Source organism: Pristiophorus japonicus, chromosome 20, assembly GCF_044704955.1.
Source record: "Pristiophorus japonicus isolate sPriJap1 chromosome 20, sPriJap1.hap1, whole genome shotgun sequence".
NCBI lineage: Eukaryota > Metazoa > Chordata > Chondrichthyes > Pristiophoridae > Pristiophorus > Pristiophorus japonicus.
Genome location: NC_091996.1, coordinates 5,633,060 through 5,646,017, shown reverse-complemented (window position 1 = coordinate 5,646,017; position 12,958 = coordinate 5,633,060). Strand labels below are relative to the sequence as shown.

General features: G+C 47.7%; 1 protein-coding gene across 2 annotated transcripts in view; it reads left to right on the top strand.

Moving 5' to 3' along the window:
* Window positions 1–12,958, top strand: part of gle1 (GLE1 RNA export mediator) — a 59,428-nt gene that overhangs the window by 32,776 nt on the left and 13,694 nt on the right. For both annotated transcript variants that reach the window (XM_070863696.1, XM_070863695.1), the window contains 5 exons: window positions 118–260; window positions 3,344–3,534; window positions 7,055–7,184; window positions 8,073–8,177; window positions 9,731–9,813. In XM_070863696.1, the coding sequence (XP_070719797.1) occupies window positions 118–260; window positions 3,344–3,534; window positions 7,055–7,184; window positions 8,073–8,177; window positions 9,731–9,813 (652 nt within the window). The remainder of the gene's footprint in view (window positions 1–117; window positions 261–3,343; window positions 3,535–7,054; window positions 7,185–8,072; window positions 8,178–9,730; window positions 9,814–12,958) is intronic.

The following is a 12,958-nucleotide window of genomic DNA, read 5'->3' as shown; positions in this document are numbered from 1 at the left end:
ACATATTAAGTGAAAATTTAATGAAAATACTACACAATATGAAATGGATTTCAATTCTTCATGTGCCTGAACTGTAAAAGATATTTGAAGTGATTTCTCCATTGTTTTATTTTCCAGGCTCTCACCTGCGTGAAATCTTCGACAAAATCAATAACCTGCTCATGGGCAAGCAAATTTCGTCGGGTGGGAAGTTGGTGTCCATCGCTCAGCACCCACAAGGACAGGACTTTGTCTGTTACAAGCTGGCAGAAAAGTTTGTGGTGAGCACTTATAAATTACTGCCTGTGATGTGAACTTTCAAGATCAAACCAAGGACCTACTTACTATATATGTGCAGTTTATTAGACCGTATATCTACTGTGTCAGCCGTGGATCGCCCTCTGAGCCAGAAGGTCGTGGATCCAAGTTCCACTCCAGGTACTTGTACACCAAAATCCAGGCTGACGCTCCCAGTGCAGTGCTGGGGGAGTGCTGCACTGTCGGAGGCGCTGTCTTTCTTTCGGATGAGGCTTTAAACTGAGACTCCGTCGGCCCTCTCAAGTAGACGTATAAGATCCCGTGGGCACTATTTCGAAGAAGAGCAGGGGCGTTATCCCCGGTGCCCTGGGGCCAATGTTGGTCCCTCAATCATCATCACAAAAAACAGATCATCTGGTCATTATCACATTGTTGTTTGTGGGAGCTTGCTGTGCGCAATTTGGCTACTGCGTTTCCTACACTACAACAGTGACTACACTTCAAAATGTACTTCATTGGTTTGGGACGTTCAGTGGTCGTGGAAGGCGCTATAGAAATGAAAGTCGTTCGTTCTTTTTTATATGCAGTGCATTAGACCAAACAAATTTGTACATGGCATTTAGTGAAAGAAAGAAAGGCTGACTTGCATTTCTATAGCACCTTTCACGAACACAGGATGTCCCAAAACGCTTTACAGCCAGTGAAGTATGTTTGAGATGCAGTTACTTTTGGGCACAGGAAATGCAGCTGCCAATTTGCGCACCGCAAGGTCCCACACACAGCAATGAGTTAAATGACCAGGTAATCTGTGTTTTATTTCATTCATGTTGGTTGAGGGATAAACATTGGGCCAGGACACCGGCGAGAGTTCCCCTGCTTTTCTTCGAAATAGTGCCATGGGATCTTTTGCAACCACCTGAGAGGGCAGGTGGGGCCTCGGTTTAGCATTTAATCTGAAAGACGGCACCTCTGACAGTGCAGCGCTCCCTCAGCACTACACTGGGCGTGAAAGCCGAGAGTATTTGCTGACGTCTCTGGAGGAGGACTTGAACCTACGACCTTCTGACTCAGAGCCAAGAACCCTACCCGTTGAGTCGCAAAGAAATTTAAAATCACTTTACCCCTATCCTCATTCCTTAGGGTTCATCTAAATTTCCACCTCCGTAGTATCGCCCATCTCTGCCCTTGCCTCACTGCTGAAGCCTTCATCCATTTCTTTGTTACCTCTAGACTTGACTATTCCAACGCACTCCTGGTTGACCTCTCACATTCTACCCTACGTAAACTAGAGGTGATCCAAAACTCGACAGCCCATGTCCTAACTCGCACCAAGTCCCACTCACCCATCACCCCTGTGCTCGCTGATCGACATTGATTTCCGGTTAAGCAACGCCTCGATTTCAAAATTCTTATCCTTATTTTCAAATCCCTCCATGGCCTCGCCCCTCCCTATCTCTGTAATCTCCTCCAGCCCCGCAACCCCCCCTCCGAGATGTCTGCACTCCTCTAATTCTGCCCTCTTAAGCATCCCTGATTATAAATAGCTCAACCATCGGTGGCTGTGCCTTCTGTTGCCTAGGCCCCAAACTCTGGAACTCCCTGCCTAAACCTCTCCGCCTCTTTACCTCTCTTTCCTCCTTCAAGACGCTCCTTAAAACCTACCTCTTTGACCAAACTTTTGGTCACCTGCGTTAATTTCTACTTATGTGGTTCGGTGTCTTTTTTTAAGATCTCATACTACTGTGAAGCGCCTTGGGACATTTCACTATGTTAAAGGCGCTATATAAATACAAGTTGTTGTAAATTCACTGTCCAGTGATGATGGACAGGTAACTTATTCCTCGATTTCCAGTGACCTGAGATTCGTTTGAGTTCCCGAGGATTTCTCCCCATGGCGTTCTGCTGGCCTACCCATTATTCTTCACTCCCCCAAACCCAATTTAATTCTCCATTCTTTTGCTTTTTTGCGGGATCATGCTATGTGTAAAATGGCAGGCACTTTTGCCTCAGTAATAGCAATAAATCACTCATAGTATGTGAAACATTTTGAGAGACGTGACGTACATTTATTATAGCTGGGCACTATAGAGTAGGGTGAAATATTGAGATATATTTCACAGCAGCCTAACATGATACAGCACAGAAGGGGGCCATTCAACCCATTGTGCCTGTGCCAGCTCTTTGGTTGAGCTATCCACTCCTTCGCTCTTTTCCCATTGTGCTATAATTTTTTTTCCCTTCAAGTATTTATCCAATTCCCCTTTGAAAGGTACTATTGAATCTGCTTCCACCGCCCTTTCAGGCAGCGCATTCCAAATTGTAACAGATTTGGACAGATTCTTAGCCTTCTGTTACGAGTATTCAGGATCACTTTGTGGCGTAATGACTATCTCCATGAAATAATGGAAGGAGCGTGCGCCATATCAAATGCCCCACCCACCCGTCCCTTCAACCACCTGTGACAGAGACTGTAGATCACGCATTGGTCTCATCGGCCACCTTAGAACCCGTGTTAGTGTGGAAGTAATTCATCCTTGACTCTGGGGGACTGCCTAAGAAGTAACGACTATCTGGAGATATAGAAACTGGGTCCCAATTTTCATGCTGTATTGAGGGGTTCGGGGCAGGTACAAAATGTTCTCTTGTTGGCTGGCGCAGATATGATGGTAAGTACGGCAGGGAATCGAATACGATCAGGGTGATCTCCTTAACTAGTTTCGATCGCCTGGATAGGTCGGAGAGGAATTTTTCCAGATTTTTTTTTCCCCGATTGGCCTGGGTTTTTACCTGGTTTTTGCCTCTCCCAGGAGATCACATGGCTCCAGTTGGGGTGGAGTGCAGAATGTTTCAGTGCAAGGGGTGTCGCAGTTGTGTGGGGCGGACTGGTTGGGCCGGGTGCTCTTTACCTTTCCACCATTGTTCATAGATTTATATGTAACCTTCAGGGCTGCTGAACGGAGACCATGCGGCTCTTTGTCGGCCGGCACGGATACGATGGGCCGGAATGGCCTCCTTCTGTGCTGTAGATTTCTATGTTTCTTTCTAACCTCAAATGGAAAGGGTCTGTTGTGATTCTGACCTCGCTTTTCTCCATTCTGACCTGCAGAAACAAGGGGAGGAGGAGGTGGCATCTCACCACGAAGCGGCCTTTCCAATAGCGGTGGTTGCCTCCGGGATCTGGGAGTCTCACCCGAAGGTTGGCGATCTATTCTTGGCCCACTTGCACCGAAAGTGCCCCTATGCGGTACCGTTCTTCCCTTCGTGGAAAGACGGGCTGCCAAAGGAAGAATACCAAAGGTAGACGTCCCTGAGCAATGTTACGCCCTCAAAACTGCAAGCATAACTGATCTGATACCTGCTTCTGTCTACCAGGTGGTTATTAGTCGAAGCCAAATCTGCCAACGAAAACTGCAAGGCACTGCTCTGTTGTCTGCCAGTCTCGCTTTGTGATTCCCTCATTATCATAAGAATAAAAGAATTAGGAGCAGGGGTAGGCCATTCAGCCCCTTGAGCCTGCTCCACCATTCAATAAGATCATGGCTGATCTTCTAACTCAACTAAAACTAGGGGACATAGTCTTAGAATAAGGGGCTGCCCATTTAAAACTGTGATGAGGAAAAATTTCTTCTCTCAGTTTTAGTTGAGGTGGAAGATCAGCCATGATCTTATTGAATGGTGCATCAGGCTCGAGAGGCCAAATGGCCTATCCCTGTTCCTAATGCTTTTGTAAATCTGTGGAATTCTCTGCCCCGGAGAGCTGTGGAGGCTGGGTCATTGAATATATTTAAGACAGAGATAGACAGATTTTTGAGCGATAAGGAAGTAAAGGGTTATGGGGAGCGGGCAGGAAAGTGGAACTGAGTACATCATCAGATCAGCCATGATCTTATTGAATGGCGGAGCAGGCTCGAGGGGCCAAATGGCCTACTCCTGCTCCTATTTCTTATGTTCTTAACTCCACTTTCCTGCACTATCCCCATATCCCTTGGTGTTCTCAATATTCAAAAATCTATCGATCTCCGTCTTGAATATATTCAGTGACTGAGCCTCCACAGCCCTTTGATGTAGAGAATTCCAAACCTCCACCAACCTCTGAGTGAAGAAATTTCTCCTCATCTCAGTCCTAAATGGCTGATTCCTGATTCTAGACTCCCCAGCTAGAGGAAACATCCTCCCTGCAACCACCCTGTCAAGCCCTGTAAGAATTTTGTCTGTTTCAATGAGATCACCTCTCATTCATCTAAACTCTAGAGAATATCGGCCCAGTCTACTCAATCTCTCCTCGTAGAACAATCCCCCCATCCCAGGGATCAGTCTGGTGAACCTTTGTTGCACTCTGTCTATGGCAAGTATATCCTTCCTTTGGAAAGGAGACCAAAGCTGTATACAATACTCCAGTTGCGGTCTCACCAGGACCATATATAATTGCATATGGAGCGGCAAGGTCGGGACGAAGGAGCGACGAGAGACTATGGAGGGACGTGATCGGGGCCCAGGAGAACCGTGAGTTCGGGGCCAGGGGCCCGGGGGCAGCACGGGCCCAGCCCACACTGCGATATGTGTGCGCACTAGGTCCGTGCAGCAGAGCTGGCCTCCAGTCGTCTTGGGTAATCCTTGCCACTGGACCAAGACCTCGCTCTGTCAAGCCCGTGTGGTGGCTGGTGTGCAACGGCCACCACACGTTAAAAAAATCCACGCACAGGCATCTTCCACCCTTCAACATGTAGTTCAGGACCTGGAATATTAGGTCCTTCATTGGAACACCTGTGAACTTATCCTTTTTTGGCGTGGAAGCAAGTCATCCTGGCTTCGAGGGACTGCCTATGATGATGATATAATTGCAGTAAGACGTCTTTACTCTTGTACTCAAATCCTCTTGTAGTAAAGGCCAACATAACATTTGTTTTCTTAATTGCTTGCTGTACCTTCATGTTAATTTGCAGTGATTTGTGTACAAGGACACCAAGGTGCCTCTGAACACCAACATTTCCCAATCTCTCACCATTTAAAAAATTCTCTGCTGTTCTATTTTTCCTACCAAACTGGATAACTTCACATTTCTCCACATTATATTCCATTTGCCATGTTCTTGCCCACTCACTTAGCCTGTCTATATCCCCTTGAAGTCGCTTTGCATCCTCCTCACAACTTACATTCCCATCTAGCTTTGTATCCTCAGCAAACTTGGATATATTACATTTGGTCCCCTCATCCAAATCATTGATATAGATTGTGAATAGCTGGGGCCCAAGCATCGATCCTTGCGGTCCCCCACTAGTTACAGCCTGTCAACCCGTAAATGACCCGTTTATTCCTACTCTCTGTTTTCTGTCCATTAAACAATCCTCAATCCGTGCTGGTATATTACCCCCAATCCCATGAGCCCAAATTTTGTGTGGCACCTTATCGAATGCCTTCTGAAAATTCAAATACACCACATGCACTGGTTCCCCCTTAACTATTCTGCTAGTTGCAACCTTAAAAAAAACTTTTAACAGATTTGTCAAACATGATTTCCCTTTCATAAATCCATGTTGACTCTGCCCAATCCCATTATTATTTTCTAAGTGCTTAGAATAAATCCTAAATAATAGATTCTAGCATTTTCCCTACTACTGATGTCAGGCTAACTGGTCTGTAGTTACCCGTTTTCTATCTCCCTCCTTAAGGAGATTCTACCGAGAAGGGAATGTCGATTTGCTTGATTTTCCTGCGCACCTCCCATCGGCTGTTCAGTGTGCAATCGACTGTGATCCTGGAGAAGTTCAGGCGCTGATTGCTTTGTTCCCTACTGAAGAAAGCCACTCTGCAATCTCTGACTCCCCTGGTCGGGAAATAATAAAGAAGGAAACATTAAATTGGAATCATTTCGCTAAATTATGGAAGTGTGATATGGAGGGAAAAAAATCCTTGAGTTAATGTTTCTAATCTTACCGTCATCCCTCTGCAGTCGAAACCTGTTTATACAACGGCGCTTCGGATTTAAAATGACATTCATGCCCATTCTCTGTTCCCTTTGCCGCCTTTCCCTCTTTCCCGAGCCCGGTGACCTTGGATCAGGTGACATTGTCGGTCTTTGGTCTGTGTCTGTCTGTGTGTGAACAGGATCGAGGGACTGAATTCTCCTCTTTGTTTACAAATCCCTCAATGGCCTCGTTTCCCCCCCCCCCATTCTCTGTAATCTTCTTCAGCCCACAACCCCCCCCCCCCCCCCCCACCCCGAGATGTCTGCGCTCCTCTAATTCTGCCCTCCTGAGCATCCCTGATTATAATCGCTCAACTGTTGGTGGCCGTGCCTTCTGTTGCCTAGGCCCCTAGCTCTGGAACTCCCTCCCTCAACCTCTCCTTCCTCCTTAAAACATTCCTCTTTTGCCCCAATTTCTCCTTATGCGGCTCGATGTCAAATTTTGTTTATCTCGTAATACTCCTGTGAAGCACCTCGGGACGTTTCACTACATTAAAGGCGCTATATAAATACAGTGGTGTTGAATGACCTTCCGTTGTTCCTACGTCAGTGCTAAATTTAACTTTTGAGCCTTGCTCCTACCCTCACGCTTCATTTTGAAGTAATTTTCTCACTCTGCCTTTTTTACTATCTCGCATTCCTCTTCAAAGTCGCCTCCTTCATATTTGTCCCATAAGGCGGCATGTTTCTGTTCATCCTCCTTCCGCCGGACGGCTGGGCTTGACGAGGCATAATTGGAACGTGCGCTGCTATTCTTTCTGCATCTTGCTGTGAGGAGGGGAGAGAAATGAGATCTTCCTCTTCCCTCCCGGTGTGCAATTAAAGTCTGATCCTTTTTTTCTCCTACCCTAGGTTACTGGGGTACCGAGTACTGGACAATGGTGTTGAGCAACAGGATAACTTTTTGAAGAGAATGTCCGGGATGATCCGTCTGTACGCAGCCATCATACTGTTGAGATGGCCCTATGGACCAAAGCAAGGGGTAGGTGCAATAACCAAATGTTAACAGCATTTCAGTTCCCCAGACGCCAGCTATTAATGTCCAAATCTGACGAGCATTCGGTTTTTTTTCAACCGAAGGATAACTGATGTGCCACAGTCAACATTGTTACTGAAACCTTCCCGGATATTTTAATGATTGTTGACAAAGCTGAATTCTGCCGCAATATATAGTGTCTCTCGCCTCTGATTCGAAAGTTTGTGGGTTCAAGTCCCACTCCAGGAACTTGAACACACAAATCTAGGCTGACACTCCCAGTGCAGTACTGAGGGAGCTGCTGCACTGTTGGAGGTGCCGTCTTTTGGATGAGATGTTAAACCAAGGCCCCATCTGCTCTCTCAGGTGGACATAAAAGATCCTATGGCACTATTTCGAAGAAGAACAGGAGAGTTAACATCCTGGGGCCAATATTTATCCCTCAATCAACATAACAAAAACAGATTATCTGGTCATTATCACATTGCTGTGTATGGGAGCTTGCTGTGCGCAATTTTGGCTGCCGCGTTTCTCACATTACAACAGTGACTGCACTCCAAAAGTACTTCATTGGCTGTAAAGTGCTTTGAGATGTCTGGTGGTCGTGAAAGGCACTATATAAATGCAAGTATTTTCTTTCTATCAACATATGCTTCTATTCCTATCCCTTGCCTAGCTTCCCCACAAATGCATCTGTTATTTGCCTCAAACGCTCCCACAAGTGGACACATCTTCTCTACGTTTACCCGATTGAACCCCTTTCTATTAGGTCACCCCCTCTGCCTTATCATTTCTAGAGAAAAGAGCCCCAGCCTATTCGATCTATTCCTGAGTCTTTCAAATGATTGAAGTTGACGTGTAATCACAGTATTTATTCACTATCTCTTTACACAGGAACATCCTCATGGGCTGAACTACGCTTGGCGCTGGCTGGCTCAGATGTTGAACATGGAACCACTGGCTGACATTACCGCTACGCTACTCTTTGACTTCTTAGAGGTATAACGCTGTTTGCATTGCACTGTCCTTCTCTGGTGTCCTCTATTTGAAACATTAAGCATATCTCTACTATCCCCCCCCCACGGCAAGTGTCAATGCTCTTTGGAGTTCGGTAATTCTGCTGCCATTACTACCCGACATTAAGTGCTGTTAATCCATTGGACTTCTGAGATTCTGAGGGGGATTGACAGGGTAGGTGCTAAGAGGCTGTTTCCCCTGGCTGGAGAGTCTAGAAATAGGAGGCACAGTCTCAGGATAAGGGATCGGTCATTTAAGACTGAGAGGAGGAGGAATTTCTTCACTCAGAGGGTGTTGAATCTTGGGAATTCTCTGCCTCAGGGAGCTTTGGATGCTGAGTCTCGAGTATATTCAAGGCTGAGATAGATAGATTTTTTGGACTCTAGGGATTTGGGGATTGGGCAAGAAAGTGGAATTGAGATCGAAGATCAGCCGTGATCTTATTGAATGGCGGAGTGGTCTCGAGGGGCCATATGGCCCACGCCTGCTCCTATTTCTTATGTTCCTATAGGAGCAGGTGTAGGTCATACAGCTCCTTGAATCTGCTGCGCTGAAAAACTATCGTTCGTTAGCGATTTTAACTTTGTGCCGGCGGGGTGGGGGAGCTTTTTGATACAACCCCATAAATGACGGCCGGTATTTTATCTTATCATCAGTAGCTGGGTTTTAAAATCCAACACACACAAAAGATTAAAACAGAACAAATGTGAGGGGAAGGTTTGAAAAAGTATTGAAAGGATTAACCATCAATTGGATTTTGGTTCCCTTTTAAAACTGCTCCCGACACTTCAAAGTCCCTCGTGCCGTATGACCTCCTACTGTTCCTGTAAGGAACGTATTTTGTGTATTGTATGTAGGCTCAAGATTAGTGCAGCAGGTGGAAACATAATGTCTTGATAAATGGATACCGTCTGCAGTGATTCGCGTGCTGTGTGTGCACAAGCAAAGAGGTTGTGCTAAACCTTTATAAAACACTAGTTAGGCCTCAGTTGGGGTACTATGTCCAATTCTAGACAGCAAACTTTAGGAAGAAAGCCTTGGAGAGGGTGCAGAGCAGAGTTATTACAATGGTTCCAGGGATGAGTGAATTCAGTCATGTTGAGAGACTGGAGAAGTTGGGGTTGTCCTCCTTAGAGCAGAGCAGGTTAAGGGGTGATTTAATAGGTGTTCAAAATTCCGAGTGGTTTTGATAGAGTAAATAAAGAGAAACTGTTTCCAATGACAGGCGGGTCGGTGATCAGAGGACACAGAGTTATGGTGATTGGCGAGTTGTTGTGATCTGGAATGCACTGCCTGAAAAGTCGGCGGAAGCAGATTCAGTCGCCGCTTTCAAAAGGGAATTGGATAAATACTTGGAAAGGAGGGCTATGGGAAAAGATCGGGGGAGTAGGTCTAATTGGATAGTTCTTTCAAAGAGCTGGCACAGGCGCGATGAGCCAAATGGCGGCCACCTGTGCTGTGTGATTCGTTGTAGTCTTGTGTAATTCTCTGTCAAACCATTTGCTGTCTAATGCCGAGATTCCCTCCCCCACCAGGTCTGCGGCAATGCCTTGATGAAAAAGTACCAGAACCAGTTCTGGAAGATGATCCTACTGATCAAGAACGAATACTTCTCCAGGTAGGAAACTCATGATGGGTGAGGTCCCTTCCTTACTTAGTATCCTGTGACATACAGAGGATCCATCATGGGCGCCACAAAGATGCACTCAGTTAGCTGTGGCTCAGTGGGTGGCACTCTCGCCTCTGAGACAGAAGGTTGTGGGTTCACGTCCCACTCCAGGGATTTGAGCACAAATATCTAGGCTGACATTCCCATTGCTGTACTGAGGGAGTGCTGCACTGTCAGAGGTGCCGTCTTTCGGATGAGACGTTAAACCGAGGCCCTCTCTGCACTCTCGGTTGGATGTAAAAGATCCCGTGGTACTATTTCTGTAAAGTCCTTACTCTACAATATGAAACCACACGAGGCACATTCTGGGGACAAGGTCACTCTGTGACCTTAACTCTTTATTCACAGGACTCTAAAGACGATGACCCTGCGTGGGACCTCCCTTTTTATATCTGTGTGATCAGGTAAGTAGTGTCTCCCACAAGTTCACCCCTTGTGGTCAAGGTGTGCATTTAGGTTGATTGTATACAGTAATAGTGGTGTTACATTGTGGTTACATACATGACATCACCTTCCCCCCCCCCCCCCCCCCTCCCCCCTCCCCCCAAAGTCTTATTGGGATCATAGGTTTAGTCTTACAGGTGGTCTACGCTCCCTCGTGGAGCGCCGCAGTTGGGGCTCTGGTTGTTGGACACTGACGTGAGTGTCTGTCACCTGTGGTGATTCCGGCCTGTCCGGGCTGACCGCAGGGACTGTGCATTCTTCTGATTGCTCTTGTTGCTCGTTCACTGGCGGTGTTGTGAGCTCCATCTCATGGTCTTCTTCAGGTTCCTCCGTGTCGATGCTGAACCTTTTTTTTTACTTGGTCCAGATGCTTACGGCATATCTGACCATTGTTGAGTTTTACCACGATGACCTTATTCCCCTCTTTGTCAACTACTGTGCCCTCAAGCCATTTGGGCCCCATGGCGTGATTGAGGACGAATACAGGATCATTTATTTCTATACATCGCCCCCTTGAATTACGGTCATGGTACTCGTTTTGTGACTTGCGCTTGCCCAAAACTATGTCGATTAGGATTGGATGAATGAGGGACAACCAAGTTTTGAGTGTCTGTTTCATTAGTAGCTCTGCGGGCGGGGCCCCTGTGAGCGAGTGCGGTCGGGATCTATAGGCCAGCAGGAGACGCGATAGGCGGCATTGTAGGGAGGGTCCTTGAATCCTGAGCATACCTTGTTTAATGATTTGGACCGCACGCTCCGCCTGGCCATTGGAGACCGGCTTGAACGGCGCAGTCCTGATGTGGTTGATGCCATTGCCCGACATAAACTCTCGGAATTCGTAGCTTGTGAAACATGGGCCATTATCATTAACCAGGATGTCCAGCAAGCCATGGGTTGCAAAGATCGCACGTAGGCATTCCACGGTGGTGGATGAGGTGCATGAATTCAGAATGATGCACTCGATCCATTTCGAGTACGCATCTACCACAATAAGGAATATCTTACCCATGAACGGGCCCGCGTAGTCAACATGAATGCGTGACCGTGGCCTGGTGGACCAGGGCCACGGGCTGAGTGGGGCCTCCCTGGGGGCATTACCCAGCTGGGCACACGTCGTGCACCTGCGAACACAGTGTTCCAGGTCGGAATCAATTCCAGGCCGCCAAACGTGTGACCGGGCAATGACCTTCATCAGCACAATGCCTGGGTGCTTGCTGTGGAGTTCCCTGATGAATGCCTCCCTGCCCTTCTTGGGCATAACTACCCGGCTGCCCCATAGTAGGTAGTAGGCTTGGATGGAGAGCTCATCCATCCGTCTGTGGAATGGTCTGACCACCTCAGGGCATGCTCCGTGTGCGGGAGCCCAATCCCCAGTCAGGACACATTTCTTAATCAGGGATAGGAGGAGATCTCTGTTTGTCCAGATTTTGATCTGGCAGGCTGTGATGGGGGAGCTTACGCTGTCAAAGGCATCGACAGCCATGACCATCTCAGTGCTTTGCTCCGCTGCACCCTCAGTGGTGGCCAGTGGAAACCTGCTGAGCGCGTCAGCGCAATTTTCAGTGCCGGGCCGGTGCCGGATGGAGTAGTCATAAGCAGCCAGCATGAGAGCCCATCGCTGTATGTGAGCTGATGCGTTGGCATTGATAGCCTTGCTGTCTGACAACAGGGATGTTAATGGCTTGTGGTCCGTCTCTAATTCAAACTTCCTACCAAAGAGGTACTGATGCATTTTTTTTACACCATAGACACATGCAAGCGCTTCCTTCTCGACCATCCCATATCCCCATTCTGCTTGAGAGAGCGACCTGGAGGCTTAAGCCACAGGTTGTAGTTGACACTCAGCATTGCCCTGCTGCAACATGCACCCAACCCCATAGGACGATGCATCACATGTCAGAACCAATTTTTTACAGGGGTCGTACAGGGTCAACAACTTGTTTGAACAAAGTAGGTTTCGCGCCCGATCAAAAGCCCGTTCCTGACAGTCCCCCAAAACCAATCGCAACCCTTGCACAGGAGCACGTGTAGCGGCTCCAACAACGTGCTCAAGTTCGGCAGAAAGTTCCCGAAATAGTTCAACAGTTCCAGGAATGAACGCAACTCCGATGTGTTGCAGGGCCTGGGTGCTCGTCTGCAGCAACCCTCCTGCCCAGAAGCTCAACCTCAGGAGCTAAGAACACACATTTAGACTTCTTTGGTCACAGGCCTACCCGGTCCAGTCGGCGTAGCACCTCCTCCAGGTTGTGGAGGTGTTCCTCGGTGTCTCGACCCGTGATGAGGATGTTGTTCTGGAATACGATCGTTCCAGGAATGGATTTAAGCAGGCTTTCCATGTTTCGTTGAAAAATCGCGGCTGCTGATCGAATGCCAAACGGGCACCTGTTATAAACAAACAGTCCCTTGTGCGTGGTGATGGTGGTCAGTAGTTTGGATTCGTCGGCCAGTTCCTGGGTCATATAGGCTGAAGTGAGGTCCAACTTGGTGAACAGCTTGCCGCCTGCCAGCGTGGCGAAGAGGTCCTCCGCTCTCTGGAGCGGGTATTGGTCTTGTAGGGACACCCGATTGATGGTGGCCTTGTAGTCACCACAGATCCTGACAGAGCCATCCGCTTTTAGGACGGGAACGATGGGGCTCGCCCAGTCGCTGA